We start from the raw sequence: 19,307 nt of genomic DNA, 5'->3' as shown, positions 1-19,307 counted from the left end.
AACTATATAGATTTATATAATTATAAATTATATATTAAATGTTAATAAATATAAAAATGTAACATGTTATAGTCAGATTATTGGGATAAATATGTTTTTTATATATATATTTTTAAGTCAATCAAGGCTCCCTTAGCCCTTTCTGTTTATCTCTTAATATTCATCCAAATAGCCATAGCATTAACACTAGGAAAGTTTTTGTTGTCACATCATTAAATTTTCTGTATCACCAAGTAAGGCATGAGAGTACACTTTGAGATTCTCTTAGCTGGCATTGTATCACCACTTCATGATTTAGAGAAATTGTTTTATGAGAGCTGTTTAGAAGAGTCTTCCATTTTCTTTATTCTGAATCTCCCTACTGTGTAAGCCTCAGAGCGAGGGTTCACGGTTTTACATGGGAAGCGAAGAGGCCCATGTTGGCCTGTCCATTCAGCAAACATTTCCTGAGGACCCGCATGATGCCGAGGTCTTATGGCAGACACTGTGATGAGTGGGAAAGGCACGGCCTTCAGAAAGGTCGGCTTCGCTCAGAGAGCAAACAGATGTCGACACGGAGGCCCAGGGCAGCTATAAAGCTGTGTTGGTTCAACATAAACACACGTAATTCTGAGGAGGAATAGTGTAGCTTCAAAGAAGTCGGAAGAGTTGACTAAGGCCAGCCCGGTATTCAGCATACCTAGCCCTAAGACACCATAGGAGGATCTGGGGGTTTTTGGTTTATTTGTGTATTTTATTAGTAAGCTCTACACCCAACGTGAGCCTCAAACTCACTGCCCCACCATCAAGAGTCACACGTCCTCCATCTGAGCTAGCTAGCTGCCCAGGAGGATCTGGTTTTTTTTTTTTTTTTAAAGGTTTTATTTATTTATTTGACAGAGAGAATCACAAGTAGGCAGAGAGGCAGGCAGAGAGAGAGAGAGGAGGAAGCAGGCTCCCTGCAGAGCAGAGAGCCCGATGCGGGGCCCGATCCCAGGACCCTGAGATCATGACCTGATCCGAAGGCAGAGGCTTTAACCCAGTGAGCCACCCAGGCGCCCTGGATCTGTTTTTTGTTTTTTTTTAAGTCTTCTCCAAAATGCAGTATTGGGAAGTGCTCCTCTTCTGGGACACCTCAACCTCTGTCAAGATGTCCCTTGAGCGGCATCTTCCTCACCATCGCCCCAACCACCACACACCAAACCTCCTGAGCCGACACCCCAGCTGTGTTACTCTCTGAATGTGAGAAAAAGAGCTGCTCGAGGCTTCATAGGGTGGGGAGAAGCTCCCAAGACAGGGAAACCGATGCCCACCTCATTCTCAAAGTGGGACTATTGGCTGTTGTACCAGCATCCACGGAATATACTGTCAAGTTCTTTGTAGCTTAGGAAAAGGGACACACAACATCTTGCTCTGAATGAGGAATCCTGGAGGTCAGGCACCAGGCCCTGTTGGTCACAAGGTCCTGTGGCAACACTATTCAGAAGCCTGTGACTTCACTTGATCCTGATGACTTGAAGGAAGGTTTAAGCCATGAGCAGGACCCAGTACTAGGGTAGTTTCTGGGTGTCTTGTGGTGTCTACAGGAGCTAAGGGGGTCGGGGGGGTACATATGGAAGGGGTTTTATGTAATCCTGTGAAAGTGTGATTATTGCTATTAATATTCCTATTCTATTTGTAAAATATTCACATGTTAAATAAATATTAATATATTATTCACATAATACAAATATTAATATTATTAATATTTCAAAGAATGATTTTCAAAATGAGATTTTCTGACATTTTAAGCTATAGTAAATATCTCTAACACATTTTTGGTGTGTAAAGTATATCCAAAATTTCAGTCTTCATAATTTTCCTTTTCCTTTTCTTTTAAAGATTTATTTTATTATTTATTTTAGAGAGCGAGCAAGAACAAGTGGGGGGGAGGTGCAGAGGGAGACAAATCCCAAGCAGACTCCCTGTTGAGCACAGAGCCAGTCGTGGGGCTCGAGTCCACAACCTGAGATCTGAACCTGAGCCAAAACCAAGACTCAGCTACCCAGGAACCCCTCATTTTCCTTTTTTTAAAGAGTCATTATTTGCTTTTTTTCTAGGCATATACATGGGGTTCCCCTCTATTATAGAAATAATACATGATTATTGTAAGAAATATACACAACAGCATATAAAGGAAAAGTAGAGTCTGCCCCTTCCCCCTTCCCCTCATTTTCAGCACTAGGAGTAACTACCGCTTAGACATGTGATGGATGTCTTCTCACACTTCATTCCTGAGTACACCCAATCATATACACAGGTCTGTGCATTTATCATTTGTTCCCACAAAAACGGTGAAATAGGTGAAGGGGATTAAGAGTCCACTGGCCTCGAGGGGCTCTGAGTAACACATGGAAGTGTTAAATCACTAGATTGTACACCTAAAACTCATGTAACGCTGTACATTAACTATGCTGGAGTTAAATTTTTAAAAATAGAATTACACTCTAGATACCTACTTTTGCACATACCTGTTTTCCATGGGCATTTTTTTTTAAAGATTTTATTTATTTATTTGCAGAGAGAGAGAGAGAGAGGTCACAAGGCGGCAGAGAGGCAGGCAGAGAGGGGGGGGGAGGCAGGCTCCATGCTGAGCAGAGAGCCCGATGTGGGGCTTGATCCCAGGACCCTGGGATCATGACCCGAGCCAAAGACAGAAGCTTAACCAACTGAGCCACCCAGGCGCCCCCCCATGGGCATTTTTTTATTTTGGTAGATACCAAAATATCTTATTTCATAAACGGCCACATACTGTTCTACTGCAGTAATGGGCTATAGCATATTTAATTGTTCTTCAACATGGGGACATGGAGACTGCTTCTATTTTTATCATTATTATATAGTGCATACTTCTTGAATATATCTTTTTATTGTCTCCATACCTCCAGAGGATATTGTCATTCATCATTGTCTATAACAGCAGATTAGAAGCAATTTACAAGGTGAAACCAGACGCTGTTAATCCACAAGAGGGAATTCTATTCAGTCATTAAACATGATGCCACAGAAGAAAATGTAACCACATGGGGAAAGTGGTTCTTGCCATGCCGTTAAAGGAAAAAGCAAACCTCAGTACGGCAGAAACCCAATTTTGTGCATATTATATGTAGAACAAAAGATTGGCAAGTACAAGTCAAGATGTATCTTGAATGTTAGAATTACAAATTATCTTCAGGGTGAGATTGAGTCATTTTATTTTGACATTTTTGTTTTTCTCTATTTCCCAAATGGTTTTGCATTCCGATTTTGATATTTGCAAAGTTAGATATAATGTAAGGCTTACAAGTCATATAAGCAGCCTTTGGCTGAGCTACACACTGAAAGGAGTGGAAGTTCTAGAAAACCAAGGCATTCCCCTGAGACTGCGGGGCTCTGTGTCTTTAATCAACCTGCCACAGAGGCGATGGTGGCCCGCAGAGGGCTTCTCATGCTGTGCAGCCTAGTGACTTGAGGTCTGTGTTGATGTTTTCCCCACAGGTATGTTCTTGATGACCAGTACGTCAGCTCAGTAGGAACCAAGTTTCCGGTCAAGTGGTCAGCCCCAGAGGTGTTTCACTACTTCAAGTACAGCAGCAAGTCAGACGTGTGGGCGTTCGGTAAGCATGTGGCCACACGGGCCCCAGCCCTGTTTTGTAAGCTCGCTTCCACAACAGGAAACCGCAAGGGCAGCAACATCCATTTTTAGCAAAAGCCCCGTGCACTTGCGAAAGGACCTGTATGGTCTGAGATAAGCAAGAGACGGAAGACGATGGGGACCTTTGCTTGGGCCAGTGTCGGGATGGCTGCCCCTACTGTAGAAAATCCGCATCCTGCTAGCGCCTTTGTATCCAACCAGAGGAGATAAAATCTCCTCCACCGAAAACTGCGAACAGTTTTAAAGGAGTCATTGAGAACTAGAGCTGAGTTTGCGTGAAGTCCAAAACGTTAAACAGCTTGAGATGTAGTCATGGACTTTCAGCGTGAAAGCAGCAGCCGTGGCCACCATTCCCTTCGGAAGGGACCAACCCTTTGGGCATGCCTGGTGCCAATCCCAAATTCGACTCAGTGCTGTCTTTAGCCCATACTAATATCAGCTCGGGTCCTCATTAAAATTCATCACCAGATCAAAGATCAGCAAACCTTGGGCCAGGACCAAGTCTGGGGGACTGTTTCTAGACATGAATTTTTACTGGAGCAAGCCATGCCCATTCGTTCCTGTATTGGGTCTGATTTTGTCCTGGAACAGCAGAATGGGGCAGGTGCCGGGGACACTGTACGACCCCAAAAGTTTAAAATACTTACTATGTGACCCTTCACAGGAAAGGTTTGCTGACCCCTATTTTATTAAAGATCTATAGTGAAATTTAGTAAAGGTCATTAGAAAACAGAAGCGATTCTTAAGTTGTGGTTTGGTAGATTTTCCGATATCTTGCTACACTACGAGGAAGATACACTGATATCTTTCTACACTATTAGTAAAGGTCATTACAAAACGGAAATGATTCTTAAGTTGTGATTTGGTAGATTTTATGATATCTTTCTACACTATGTTTATAATCACCATCACATGGATCCAAGATAAATCATCCAAATTATCATAAAGTTATGGATATATTAAATGCACCTGAGATCTAGTTCATATCTGTCTTGATCCATAAGCATAATTTAACTTTTAATATGACATCCAAAGACTGCATGAGTAAAAGAAAATTTAGTTAGCCATTTTTTATACGACATACCTTTTTTTTTAAGATTCCATTCACTTATTTGATAGAGAGAGAGTGAACAAGCAGAGGAAACTCCAGGCAGAGGGAGAGGGAGCCTGATGCGGGGCTCAATCCCAAGACTCTGGTATCATGACCTGAGCTGAAGGCAGATGCTTAACTGACTTAGCCACCCAGGCACCCCAACACACACTTTTAAAATAAGTATTATTTTTGCACAAGTAGTATCAATCACTTTAAAAAATCCAACATACACAGAAAAAGAAAAAAAACCCACAAAGATAGCAATGTGGTGAATAAGTGATATCCTTCTGGGCTGATTAACTTGTCAAAATTAGTTTCAGTTTCCTGGTGTTGATATGCCTTATGAAAGATGCTTTTAAAAAACAATATCCTTACTCAAGAGTTACAGCTTGTTTTTGACCCAAAAATGACATTACCGTGCTTGATGACTCATCCTATGCACTAGAAGTTGGCTCCAGATATTTTCTTGCTATCTCTAAAAACTAAATCTCTTCTTAAGTAATATTTCCCCAATGAGGATATTCAAACTGGATCAGGGCCTCTGAAAGCAATTTTCAAAGAAGGGGCCCCACAGATATTTGAAGCAATGATACTGTTTTTGAGATAACTGGATAGTCTTCCAAAGACAGAACTGTGAAGGGAGAAGTATACTTTTGGATGGTTGTTTTAGAAGGTTGTTAAAAAAAAAAAAATATATATATATATATATATATATGTATATATAGGCCCAGCAACTTGTAATATTGCCTTATTGTAAATATTTTACATAAGATCTAAAAGTCAAAGAAATTTTGAAGTTAGTACTTCAGTTACAGTTCTAGAATGATTTTCTTCCTTCTTATATATTTCTGGCTTGCCAAAGCTTTGAAGCTGGCTGACTGTTGAAATTCTCTGGTTTGGTCAGGATGAAAGAACACTGGCCACCGTTTAGAGAGCATTTAGTGTCCCCGTGCTCTTTGCGTGCTCAGCAACCATATGATTTGCAAATATCTGCATATTATAGACAGGGAGTCTGCTCCGAGAAGGGCCAAGAAACTTGCCCAGCCTCTAAGCAGCAAAACTGAGCCTCGAAGGCCACATCTAACTGACCCAAATGCCACCTTCAGCCATCATGATCAGAACCCGGGTTTTAAACCTGGAGTCTGCAGTGACCTTGGATGGGCTTCAGGACACCATGAACATCCAGAAACCGAACACAAAAATGTTGTGCGTTCACTTTTCCACGAGAGAGCCACTGGTTTTTATCAGATTCTCAAAAGGACACCTGACTCACAAAATATTAGGAAGGACGGAGACAAAAAGGAGGAATTTTGTCAATGATTTGATCTGTACATTTCCGCGGGAAAGTAATTTGACAGTGCGTTGAAACTGTTGCACACAACTGCCAAGGCAGAGAGCAAGAAATGGTGAGGACTTCAGTCGATCATACCTCCGGGCTGGAGCCGGGGGTTGATTCTGTGGGTGGACAAGGCCCCAGTAGCCTCTCTGCAGCCACCCAGGAATCCTGGCCCCAGGTAGCTCCCGCTGCGGCCGCCTTTGCCACTGACCCATTTACTGGCAGGAACAGGCGCCCTGGGCTCCGGGAACATGGAGAAGGGTACCCTGGGCCCCAGAAGTGATGGTACAGTTCCACCCTCCATACCCTGTCATTTTTGCTAGGACTCATTTCCTGGGGGCCCCTCGCTCTGACCCGTAGCCTTCCTGATGTGGTATGTGAAGCTCGTTCAACAAACTCTACCTTCTGACATCCGCTCTCTTTCCTTTTTGTCTGCCGGTCCCCCTTCGTGTGGTGCAGGGATCCTGATGTGGGAAGTGTTCAGCCTGGGGAAGCAGCCCTATGACTTGTATGACAACTCCGAGGTGGTCGTGAAGGTCTCCCAGGGCCACAGACTCTACCGGCCCCAACTGGCGTCCGACACCATCTACCAGATCATGTACAGCTGCTGGCACGAGGCAAGTGCACCGCGTGGGGGCACTGGAAGGGGCATCAGGTGCAGCAAGGGCAGCTACCCAGGACACCACTGGGCGAGGCATTTATGAGGGAAAAAACCTGCTACACAGCAGGTGCAATGGCCCTGAGCCCCTTCCCTCAAGTGTTTGTAATGGAAAACCAGCAACATAGCAAAGTGGGTGCTGTTTAACAAACAACGTATACCCAGCACTGTTCTAAGTACTTCATAAATATTAACTCATTTATTCATCAGGCTACATGCTATCAAGTAGGAACTAGCATGAGCAAAACTAAGAGAAGAGGAAATAGAGACCCAGAGAGGTTAAGTGACTTGCCCAAGGTCACACAGCTAGTAAGAGTTAGACTGGCCAGTGTCAGAGTCCCTGTTCTTTTTTTTTTTTTTAAGATTTTATTTATTTATTTATTTCACAGACAGAGATCACAAGTAGGCAGAGAGGCAGGCAGAGAGAGACGGGGAAGCAGGCTCCCTGCCGAGCAGAGAGCCTGATGCGGGGCTCGATCTCAGGACCCTGGGATCATGACCTGAGCCAAAGGCAGAGGCTTAACCCACTGAGCCACCCAGTCACCCCCAGAGTCCCTGTTCTTAACCACAACAGTGTGGTTCTGCACAGAGACAGTCCCCTGTTGAAGGTTCTGCATATAGTGAGTGTTTTGTACATTTTGGTCCCCCACGTTTAAAATGTTCTATTTGACAGCTTTCTGAGGAACACTGACAATTTTCATTAGATTCCAATTTATCTTTCCCGTACTTCTTTGCACAAAAGTGAGCATGTGTGTGTGTGTGTGTGTGTGTGTGTGTGTGTGTGTGTGTCCCTGCCTTTCTTAAGAAAAAAGGAGCATACAAATCCCTTCCGCGGGAGCTACCACTCCATCAGTGTGCCTATTTCCAGCCATCTCACCGACACAGACCATTTTTCAAGCTTCTGGATTTCTGACAATTAAAGGACGCATCTTTTCCCTTTGCTCAATCAGGTTTTTTGTTTCCCTCACCTCGATTTTAAAGACTCCTTTATGAATGAAAGAGATTAGTACTTGATCTGTGAGAGCTGTAAAGATTTTCTCCCAGTTTGTCACTTATCTCTTAGGTTTAATTTATGGCATTTTTTGCCATGCAGAAGATTTTTAAAAAATTACAGTCGACTCTATTAAAATTGGCTTTTACTGCTTCTAGAAACTGAGTTAAAGTTCGATAGGTTTCCCCAGACCCTGATGATGATAGCATTCACTCAGATTCTCCTCTAATACTTTTATGCCTTCATTCTCTCACATGTAGATCTCTGATCTAATTTGTGTTTGTTATCGTATATGGTATGAAGTATGGATCCAAAGATCTCGTTTTTTAATTGACTACCGGCTTGCCGCAGCATCATTAGAAGACCATGTCATTCCCAGGGACAAGATACCATCTAATGGTGCCAAAATATCTAACATAGGAAATGTCCATATGTATTTGGAATTACTTGGGGACTCTCTTCTGCTCTCTGCTCTTTATTCATGAGCTAGCCCCGAGACTTTATAATATGTGTCAATCCTAAGTAGCCTCACACTCCCTCATTACTTGTCTTTCTTAATACCTTTCCTAGCTATTTTTATAAACATATTTTAAAATTGAGTTTAATTTTTTATTTAGTTCCAGTGTAGTTATATTCATTTCGGCTATTATTTCTGCATACTTTAAAAACCTGTGAACTAGAGTATCAATTTGTCCAGCTTGAAACAAACTTGTTCATCTTGTGGGGGAGGCTGTATTTAGTTTATATTTTAACTAGGGAAATTTGACATCTTCGTGATATTGATTTGTCCTCTTCAAGAACAAACAATGTTTTTCTATGTTTTTCTACATTTGTATTTTTCAGCAGTGTTTAAAGTTGTCCTCATTTGGGGGGTTACATTTTTGTTTGTATTTTATTTTGATATCGTTGCTATTCTAAATGGAATTTTCTCTTCCATTGTGTCTTCTGATTGGTTCTTGTACATGTACCTGGAGGTTATTGATTTTATATGTTAATTTTGCATACTGCTCTCCTGCTGAATTCCTTATCATTTGGGTTGATGCTATCATTCATTCTCTTGGTTTTTCCAGGCATATAACCACATCAAATAAAGATACTTTTACTGTTCCTTTTCCAATTCTTAGGGCTCTAGTTGTTTTGTCTTTAGTGGAAATGTCCATAGTGTTTCCACACTTAAAAAGTCACTAGCTTTAGGACTGAGGTATACATATCTTCTATATTTTATTTTTAATCCTTTCCTAAACTAAACCATTGGGTATTTCTTTTATTTAGCTTCCAGAAAAGCGTCCCACATTTCAGCAACTCCTAGCTTCCATTGAACCACTTCGGGAAAAAGACAAGCCATGAAGAAGAAATTAGGAGATCTGATGAGAGCTCATGTGAACGCTGGCTAACATTTTCATTACTTTTAAGGAAAGTAGCAAGGTGCAGACAATGTAATTTAGCTAGTTCTTCTTAATAGCATTCTGTGTGCTGTTTGCCTGTTGTAGTATCTCGAAATGAACAAGGTAAGAAACAAAAGATTTCCTTGAAATTTAGGTCAAATTAGTAATTCTGTGTATGCTACTTTTAATATTATTACACTTCCCAGCCTATAGCAGAAGCATATTTTCTGATTGTGGTAGACAGAGTATGTACCATGTGTAAAGATCAGATAGAATTAAATATTCTTTGTTGGATATTTGTTCTTTTCCTTATAAAGTCACTATCCTGATAATTAAATACGATATTAACAAATACCAAAATGTGGACATTTGCCTTCATGTTTCAATACTGTCAAACTTTAATTTGTATGCAAATCAAAAGGAGAGTTCATTAAAATAAACTCCTGGGGCACCTGGGTGGCTCAGTTGGTTAAGCATCTGCCTTTGGCTTAGGTCATGATCTCAGGGTCCTGGGATTGAGTCCCAAGTCGGGCTCCCTGCTCAGCGGAAAGCCTGCTTCTCGCTCTCCCTCTGCCACTCCCCTTGCTCATGTGCACTCTCTCTCTCTCTACTAAAATCCCTAAACACACACACACACACACACACACACACACACACACACACACACAGATTCCTTAGGAACTAAGGTAGAGCAAGTCTGAGTGCAGCCTGAGAATTTTTTACTTTAAGAAGTTTCCAGATGTTCCTGAGCAGTCAGCTCTGCCCTAGGGGACCTCCTTATACAGTGGGGCCTCATTAGGTGGTCCATATTCAATCCAAATGACTCAACTCTCATCTGACTTCCAGATTCGAACAGTGACCCTTTGGGTCATGTATGTATGCCATGCAAATATAAAACTAAAATTAAATAATATCATTCAAGAAGATACTAAATATATTTCCATGTAGAGCAAATTTTTAAAGATGCTAAGGTAAACTTGAAGCCTTTTTTTTAAGCCTTAATCCTTATCAACTTGGACACAGTGTAACCACAGTCTTATTTCTAGAATTGATTGTTGCCTGCTAATCATTTTCTATCCTTAGGTTTGGGGCCCGGGGGCATCTGGCTAGTTTGGTGACTGACATTTCTGTTTCAGGCTTCTATCTTGACACAAAGAGAGAGAAGTACTGTTTCAGGGGCGCCTGGGTGGCTCAGTGGGTTAAAGCCTCTGCCTTTGGCTTGGGTCATGTTCCCAGGGTCCTGGGATCGAGCCCCACATCAGGCTCTCTGCTCAGCAGGGAGCCTGCTTCTCCCTCTCTCTCTCTGCCTGCCTCTCTGCCTACTTGCGATCTCTCTCTGTCAAATAAATAAATAAATATTAAAAAAAAAAAGAAGTACTATTTCAGTTTCTCACTGTGAATACCAAAAGGTACTTCTGCTTTAAAACTATTCCCAGGACTCTCCTCCTCCACGGCCTGCTTCTGAACCCCTAGGTTTTTATCTCTTTTGAAGCACTTCACGGTCTCTCCTGTAACGTCAAGGAGGGAAAGAGAAAGGCTATGTGGAGGCACAATTGCACTGAAAAGATGCTCTAAGTGCCGCTCCTTGTCTCCAGATGGAAGTGAACCACCTCCCTGAAGAGACCCTCATATTCCATCTCATCTCACCAGCTCCATCCCCTCCCGGCTATTTCCAAAGATCTCTCTTGGTTGTTCTTAACATATAAATGCAGATTCCTGTATTGTCAGAAGAACTGACTTTGGATAGTTTTCTATTTTTTTACAGAGGTGCACAAATCTCAACTTAACAGTGAAACAGAACTTTAAAAATCACCACTAGGCGGTGAATACCTTCAGTGAGCATTCCTTGGGCCAGTACGTGGGACAGGTTCCTTCCCACCGAGGGCAAAGAAGGAACATGTAACACAATGCCTCCTCCCTGACAGGCCCTCATGAAGTTTTTCTGTTCTCCTGCTTATTTTTATGTATTTGGTTTTTTAAAAACAATCCTCTTTGTAACAAAAGTAATATAGGCTTATCGCAAATATTAAAACAGTACAGAATTTCAAGGTACCAGTAGACGTTTATGAGAAAAGCAGCCCAGTGATGCTAGGAGGAGCCAAGCAAAGGAACAATAGTCATATCATGTAAAACATGCATGAATTTGAAAATGCTATTTAACCACGTGTAGTAGTGATATCTAGCATTTACTGTTACTGTTTTAAGCCAGGGGACTGTCTACACACGCTTGGAAGTGAAGAAAAGGTCATCCTCCCCTTAGCTGATTCACCATGACCCCTCTATAGAATTTATTTCATTTTTTTTTAAAGATTTATTTATCTGAGAGAGAGCGCGCGCACACGTAAGGGGGAGAGGCAAAGGGAGAGGGAGAGAGGATCTCCAGCGGACTCCCCACTGAGCGTGGAGCCCGACACAGGGCTCGATCCCATACCCCTGAGATCATGACCTGAGCCAAAATGAAGAGTCGTATGTTTAACTGACTGAACCACCTGGTCGCCCGTCTCCGCAGAATGTATTAAGTACAAAGTTACTCTAACATTATGCTGGTCACCACAGAGAGTGAGTCGCTGGGTAAAGCTGGGATGTTTTCCTCAATTTCGAATCAGTCTTCAGGTATGTAGTGATGCTGTGTTCAGAGCCAGGCTGGATTTTGAGATCTACGAAAGGAGCGTCAGACTTGGTTCCTAACCTGGCGGTGTAAACAATCTTAAGATTGTAAACAATCTTAAATGCCCTCTCTAGACCCATCTTACAGCTGCTTTGTATGCTAAAGCAATTTAAGAAATTGGGACACATTCCACGACATTTGAGAGGTCAAGGGTCCCAGGCAGTCAGACAGCAACTTTGGCCGTGGAAGTGACAAGCAGACAGAACGCCCCGATGCCCCAGCCCCGACGTACACGTGAGACCGTAGCAGCGTGCATGTAGTGTTTATTGGGGGTCTGCTTTGCGCTCAGCACTACTCGGGCATCGTGGTTGAGTACAAGATTTAAGAGATTGGGAACCCACTTCCGAGGAGGACATGAAGTGGAGGTTTCCAGTCACTCCGCGAAGAACAGTAGTGAGTTTCCATCAGGTGTGCTCTGGCGGAAGGTGGTTCCGGGAGGCCCCTGGGGCTGGTCTCACGTTGTCAGGGAGATGGTGATCAGGTACGGGTGGAAGGGAAAAGGCAACATCTGTGAATGGCTCTCCAGATTCTTCTCTCTTCTTCAGACCTATCATCCTGAAGAAGGCCTGACCCAGTCCAATCACCGCTGTGGGCAAATCCCTATAGATTAGCTTAATGTGAAAGGGCGGGCCATCCTTTACACTTGACTTAGAGCGAAGCGGATGGCAGGTGCCGCTCTCGCTCCCTGCAGTTCTACCGTGTCACGGACACTGTCCTTAAAAGTGATCCATCCGGATTCCACACAAGGCCCCACTTGCTCCCTCCATATATCCCCCTTTTCGCTTTTCCACTGTTGCCAGGCAACAGACATTTCCGCTTCCATTACCCCTGAACAGCTGGTGAGGCCAGAGACACATTTTCTCTATTACTCTCAAACATGAACACAAGTGAAATCGTGAGGCAGAAATAAATACTGAAAGCCAGTGAAGATGCTCTCTCCTCAGGCTTGTATTCTTGGGACAACTTTTCCTGAACAGAGCCATAGTTATGATATTTAATGACAGCTTTATAATCTCCTATTGTCTGTACCATAAAATTAACAGCTGCATGCAAGAAAATCACCTCAAGAGGAAATCAAACAGATTTTCCTAAAATGATGTCTGAACATCATCAACATTTTGGAATCCCGGATTATTTTCTCCTTTACTCAAGTCCACAGAGGCGTAAGGATTTTCTTCACTTCTGGCTTGATCGTTCCTGTTGAATAAAGTGAAGTCACCTTTAGTGCAGCGCTGCCGGAGGGACACGGCCCCCCTTGGACCCCACTGGCCTGGGTGTCTCTGACCCCTCAGCACCGAATCGCTCGCTGGCGAACCATCCCCTCCCAGCGGACTGGGAACCCCAAGAGAGCAGGATTCACTCCTTTTGCCCCATGACTAGTTGGCAGGATGGCTGGCAGGGCATGGGAGACTGCTTAGGGTGTGTGTTCTGGGGTCAGAGAGGGTGCGCCTCGGTACCTCAGTCTGTCTGTCTGGAAAACGATGGTGGTTCTGCCAAAGTCCCGGAGATGGTGCTGGCAGAGCCCTCACTGTACGGGCGGGCAGCCTCCGCAAATAGCTGCTTGGAGGATTCTTTTCATTTTTTTATAAAGATTCTTTAAAATTTTATTCATTTGGGAGAAATACAGAGTCGGACAGAGAAAGCACAAGCAGGGGGAGAGGCAGAGGCAGAGGGAGAAGCAGACTCGCCGCTGAGCAGGGATCCCGACCTGGGGCTCCATCCCAGGACCTGGAGATCATGCCCTGAGCCGAAGGCAGACAGGTGCCACACTGGATGATTCCTTTTAGAAACCAAGTGGTCGTTAAGCCAAGTGCCTCCTTTGAAAGTGCCTCCCTGCTACACGGTCAGCTTCCCAAGTGTCCAGACCAGAGTGGGACAGCTTTGTAGCACAAGCACCGGCCCTGCAAACTGGCTGTGGGTCCCAGTCTGTTACTGATGAGCCACGTCGATTTGAGAGAGTGACTTGGTCTCTCTGAATCTCAGTTTGATATGTACATGAAGATAATTAGATAATTGCATATTGACATCCTATGCTTGCCGAAAATATTAATGCATCCAAGTACTGAGCAGGGTAGCCGGTCCGATTTTGCTGTGTGCCTTTTATTAACACAGCATGTGGCATGAAGGAAGTTCCCCCAAATAATTCATTTCATGAATTAACTTTGGAATAGTAGCTCGTGTGCAAAGTAAAAATGTTTCGCAAACTGTCATGTGCATACCAATCACCAGGGGGATGGCCTTAGTGAAAATGCAGACCCTCCAACAACAGAAGGGTCTCTGAGAAACTGATAATTGTCCTTGGCTTTGGGAAGGGAACTTGGAGGCAAAGGGTGGCAGGAAGATTTTGGGGTATCCTTTCATAGTTTTAAAATTCTAACCATATGAATGTATTCTATTAAATGCCTAATTTTCTTAACTGAAGTTATTTTAGGGAACTATAAATCTCTATAGTGAAGAATTGAGCAAAATAGACAAGAGCATGTCAAAATTCCATCATGAACACGTTTAAGCAACCTGCAGTGTACTGAGTTTTGTTAGGAGCTATAAAATAGTATTAACCTTAATTACATAGGCCCATGGAAGCCAGTGATCTCTCAAGGTCCGAAAAACCATCTAGTGGTAGAACAACATTATTAATCAGGTCTCTGGTGATTTAAATCCTCACCAAACTTGGATCTTCCACTCAAGAACAAATGAGAGAGCATCGTGACCCATGACCTAAGGGGATGACAGGGAGCCTGGGCCACCTGAGGGGGAATGAAGATGATGGAAGGGTAGAAGTTTGAAGCAAATCACAGAGCTCATTCTAGAACGATTTTACAGTGCCAACCATCACTGAGTCAGTCTCTGGGGTCACTTCTAGACCAAGGAAGACTAGGAGTGATGAGAACTCCCTGAGCCTGCCTGCACCCCATCCATCCCCGAGTTTGCGGGGCGTCTCAGCAGTAGGGAGAGGACACTGTGGCCAGGATGGAGTTCATCTGGTCACGCTCAGAAGCCCAGGCTGAACACTGCACTCCGGCGCCTGCTAGGAACGCAAAGTGCTGACGAAATCTGGGAAATGTCTAGGGAATGCATCAGAATATTTAGGTGCAAAACGGTCCCCAAAAGTAATTGGCTTATACACCTACCACTTGCTGCAAAATTTCCAGTTAGTTTTCCCTAAACCTTTCTGTTTTAAGATAAGTAAGTCTAGGAAAGGGCACTTACTTCCTTCGATTTCTGATCCCAGAGAAGATGAGCAGGAAAATGCCGACCAGCACCACTCCCATCACGACCCCAAACACGATCAGCCATATGGTGACAGGTGGCTGGTGAGGGGGTTCCAGTGTTGGCTGAATCCCCAGAAACTCCAGGCTGTTGTCATCCAGGCGGAAAGCATCATTGATACGGCCCCGGGACTTCCTATTCCCAAAAGCAAGACACTTAGGCAAAACAGAATTGTGCGTAATTATTTACTTCCTATGCCATTGCTCCTGAAGGGATTTGATAAGGTTTAGCTTAAGACTGCACACCTCAGGGGCACCTGGGTGGCTCAGTGGGTTAAGGCCTCTGCCTTTGGCTCAGGTCATGATCCCGAGGACTTGGGATAGAGCCCCGCATCGGGCTCTCTGCTCGGTGGGGAGCCTGCTTCCTCCTGTCTCTCTGTCTGCCTCTCTGCCTACTTGTGATCTCTGTCGAATAAACAAATAAAATCTTAAAAAAAAAAAAAGACTGCACACCTCAAATAGCAATGAAATCAAAGTTGATAACCAGGTCCCACGAAAGATTCAAGATTTGACAATTCAGCCCCTTTTGTATCTTGTAGCCTAGATTACGTCTGGCAACGGCTTCCTTGGAAAATTGGGTTGCAAGTGTGGAAACACGCAACGGGCTGGAGTTTGTTGGTTCGTGAGTGCTGTGTTGTAGACTACAATGACTCTGTATCAGATAACAGAAAGGGGCAATTGGGTACATCTCTTCTACAAATCGACTGGGTCCTATACCCAAGTCCTGACGGTTGTAGTTTCCAAAGAAAAGGTATTGACCTTTGGAGACAGGGGAGGACCACAGAAAGGCACCTTCGCCAATTTCTCCAGCACTGGGATGGGAAATGGCTAAATTTTAGAGAGCAAAAAAGGACGGATGTGATTTTGAAAACCCAAACTAGGAACATTGAGAATATTCTGAGTTGAAAACCCGGGTGCCTTGCAGCCCATCCTCCTATCCTGGGGTGTAGTGCAGGTCAGGAAGAGAGGGAGATCCGTCAGAGCAGAATTCGCCATGTAACCTCAGCCTAAAAGTGTCTCAAGTCATTCCGGAAACAGGGGATTTGCCATCCCCTGCTGCTCACAAGCAGGCCTGGGCTCTTTCGTGATGATCTCACTGGCGCTTTTCCCCAAGGCAGAAACAAGCCCTTTGGGGGCCAGCGGTGAGGTCTCTGGTTGTAAGTGGGTGGCACACCCCAACTAAGCCAGACTTTCCAGGCTCACTCTGCCTGGCAGGTCCTGGATGTGCTTCCAGAGACGAATAGCAGCTCAAGAGGGCCGCCTAGTGGGCTCCCTCATAGCAGCAGGTATCTTAAGCCTTTTTTAGTGACAAGGGAAAACACCTGCCTCTGTCTTTTCTTCACTCTTGCTATTTGGGGAAACCTTGGGCCAATCATTGCTTCTAGATGCTCGCTGCCCAGAGCGAGTCCCTCTCCTAGTGTGGAGGCCAAGCAACGCCTCAGGGATCCTATTCTTGTCCACCCCGCTTCTGGCTCCGGTTACTGAAATGACTCCTTCATCCAAGTCCCTACAGCAAATGCTGGCGACATGTGTCCACGTCCCTTCTATCTACCGTTCTCCAGGTGTGCAAGCCAGACTCCCTCCAGCCAGTACCTGCTGCCTTTACCCGAGAGCGTTCTTGGGGCCCCGAGGGGCTGCCCAGCCTACAGGTCAGAAATGCCGGGGAAGTCACGCCACCGGCAAGCAGTTCTCAACCAATGACCGGTGGGAGGCGGTGGATAAGTGCCCCCCACGGTGATGGGACCATTCAGGTGAATGATCTGCTCAGTCTCCCAGAATTCCCCGGCACGGTGGAGCTCTAGTTGCCCACCGTGGTCCCTTGCTCGATAACATGTCATTTATTATCTTCCTTCCGCCCTCCGCCCCTGTGCATTTTTCTTCCTCAAAGCTTCTTGAGATTGTCTCCCAAATCGACTACAAATACCGTTTAAGGGCCTGCGGTACGGAGGAGCCCAAATCAAGGCAAGTCCCTTGCTACGAGATCCTTCTGGAATTAAAACCCCAGTCTTTAGGCTGAAAAGGACTCAGAACGGTGCCCGGCACACACAGCATACTAAACCACGAGTGCTTGTTGGGGTTGCATTCGGTACCCCCCGCCCTCCGAGAGCTTGTCTGAAAGTAAAATCACCTGATAGCTTCTTCAACGACAGCTCTGGGAATGATGTCAGACATATTCCCAGGTGAAGTGACAACGAAGTTGAAGGAGATTCTGGGTTTCAAATCGCTCACCCTCACGTCTTCGTACCTGCAGAGAAGCAAAAGAAACATCTTTCCTTGGGGCATGGAGGACACAGCAAAGAGAATGGGGGCTCCCCCTGCCAGTGAAAAGGAGGTTGGGGGGAGAGTCACAGGGTAAAGGCGAGAGACACGGAATGGGGCAAACAACGGAAGGATGTGATTGTCCCTACATTCTTAACACTTCCCAAAGCACATGAACTTAAGGACATATGTTGGGATAACACACTATTGGTACTATCTGTTCAGCCCCCTAGATGGACCCCATTTTCCTTCAATGATACAAAAATTTCAAATTGAAAGCCGCTGGAGAACTGGCAAAGAACCACGGGTGCCCCAGGATTGTGATACATACCGTGGCGAGCAGCAAGGGCTCAGTACCACGAACAGAGGCAGTGAGTTCGGCTCCCCCATCCCTCCTCCACGCTGCAACCCCCCCCCTCACATTACACCCACAGCCGGGGGCGGGGGGAAGGAGTGGGCTTTACCTACAGTGTGACAAGACTGGCCTCTCCCAGCTGCCACAGGGATCCTGACAAAACGTAAGGCAGATCCTGGGGCTCCCAGCCCTTCTCACTCAGAAGAAAGCAAACATCCTTGGAATAGTTTGCAAGGCCCACGTGAAAGTTCTTCTCCTCTTCCACCCCCACACCCCACTGCTGCCCTGACCACACCTCCCACTTGTCTTCTGTGAGCTCACTGCTCCAGCCGCACTGGCCTCCTTGTTGTTCCTTCAACAGGTGCAGGATATTCATTCATTAGGATCTTTCCACCTGCTACCTACCGTCCCCGTTGACCACTTTGCTGGTGCTCTCCTTGCTTCAGATGTTTGTGCAAGGATTCGTGAGGCCTCCTCTGACCATTGCAGCTAAGGCTGAGCTCTAGACACACCAGCACTCCCAAGCCCCCCATCCCCCATCTGCGGTTCTTCATCCCTTGAACTTGTCACTGTCTCATTGTGCTATATTTCACTTAACATATTTTGCTGATTGTAACGCACGCATGAAACATACATTAGAACACAAGTTCAATGAAGGCAGAGATGTCTGCCTTTTGCTCTCAGTGCTGATGGTGGAGGAAGCATTTGGTGGAGGGAAAGGGAAAAGGAAAGAGGAGAGGGAGGAGAAGGGGAAAGAGAACAATGCTCTTGCAATCTGTAGGTCGAGTAAGTCACAGTCCTCCCTAAAGAGAACGGCCCAAATTCCAGGCTATCAGAGAAGTTTCAAAGTCATTGGGTTTTTCTTAATTTTACTTGCGTCAGAGTTTAAGCACAATATCTCCTCAGACCCAACAGAAAGAGAAGTAGTGGTTGGAGTAACTCACACAAAAGGGATCCTTTGGATTTTGACTTTTGAAAAATACTCTCTCATGGCATATGCAATAGACGACCGGAAGAAGTACATTTCATTGTCATTCCATTCGTACTGCAAATTCAAAAGAAAAACACTGTTCAGTAGGGATCATGGGATACATTCAAAACCTGATATTCCAGAAGCATTACTTTTACGTTTTCTAATACTCCAGAGAACTCTGCGGGCACCAGCATCACCTGGAGGGCTGGTTAAACCACTGAATAGTGGGCCCTCCCCTCTTGAGTTTCTAGGATGAGACCCGAGGACGTGCACATCTAACAAGCCCTCAGGTGTGCTAATGCACCTGCGCTTTAAGGATCATGTTCATGGATCCTTTTCAGTTTGACAGGAGCTGAAATAAACATCCTGAGGGCAGGTTTATGGATGGGAGTCATGTGAGTCATGGGTTTTGGTTAAAATGTCCATGTATTGTACACCTGGAGCTAAATAACACTGCATGTTAATTATAGTTGAAAGAAAAAAATAAGTTTAAAAAAGAAAACAAATGTCCACGTATTGAAGACAAAGATGTGGAGCTTTTACTGTGTCTATGGTAAGTTCTCAGATATGCGCAAGTATAAAAGAAAAAGAGACGTGAGTTCTGAAGGAAAAAATAACTGTCCACGAGGTAATTTGTTCTTGATTATAGGTGTTAAACACACAGCTGG

General features: G+C 44.6%; 2 protein-coding genes across 6 annotated transcripts in view; one reads left to right on the top strand and one right to left on the bottom strand.

Moving 5' to 3' along the window:
- BMX (BMX non-receptor tyrosine kinase) overlaps positions 1-9,465 on the top strand; it is a 49,808-nt gene extending 40,343 nt beyond the window's left edge. For all 4 annotated transcript variants that reach the window (XM_047715587.1, XM_047715585.1, XM_047715584.1 and 1 more), the window contains 3 exons: positions 3,496-3,614; positions 6,541-6,698; positions 9,003-9,465. In XM_047715587.1, the coding sequence (XP_047571543.1) occupies positions 3,496-3,614; positions 6,541-6,698; positions 9,003-9,077 (352 nt within the window). In that variant the 3' untranslated portion in view covers positions 9,078-9,465. The remainder of the gene's footprint in view (positions 1-3,495; positions 3,615-6,540; positions 6,699-9,002) is intronic.
- A 2,565-nt stretch (positions 9,466-12,030) lies between these two features.
- ACE2 (angiotensin converting enzyme 2) overlaps positions 12,031-19,307 on the bottom strand; it is a 39,815-nt gene continuing 32,538 nt past the window's right edge. For both annotated transcript variants that reach the window (XM_047715582.1, XM_047715583.1), the window contains 4 exons: positions 18,611-18,711; positions 17,181-17,297; positions 14,994-15,188; positions 12,031-12,980 (listed from right to left, as the gene is read on the bottom strand). In XM_047715582.1, the coding sequence (XP_047571538.1) occupies positions 12,872-12,980; positions 14,994-15,188; positions 17,181-17,297; positions 18,611-18,711 (522 nt within the window). In that variant the 3' untranslated portion in view covers positions 12,031-12,871. The remainder of the gene's footprint in view (positions 12,981-14,993; positions 15,189-17,180; positions 17,298-18,610; positions 18,712-19,307) is intronic.

Source organism: Lutra lutra, chromosome X (genome assembly GCF_902655055.1).
Source record: "Lutra lutra chromosome X, mLutLut1.2, whole genome shotgun sequence".
NCBI lineage: Eukaryota > Metazoa > Chordata > Mammalia > Carnivora > Mustelidae > Lutra > Lutra lutra.
Note: the sequence above shows the minus strand (reverse complement) of the source record. Positions and strands in the feature narration are given on the sequence as shown.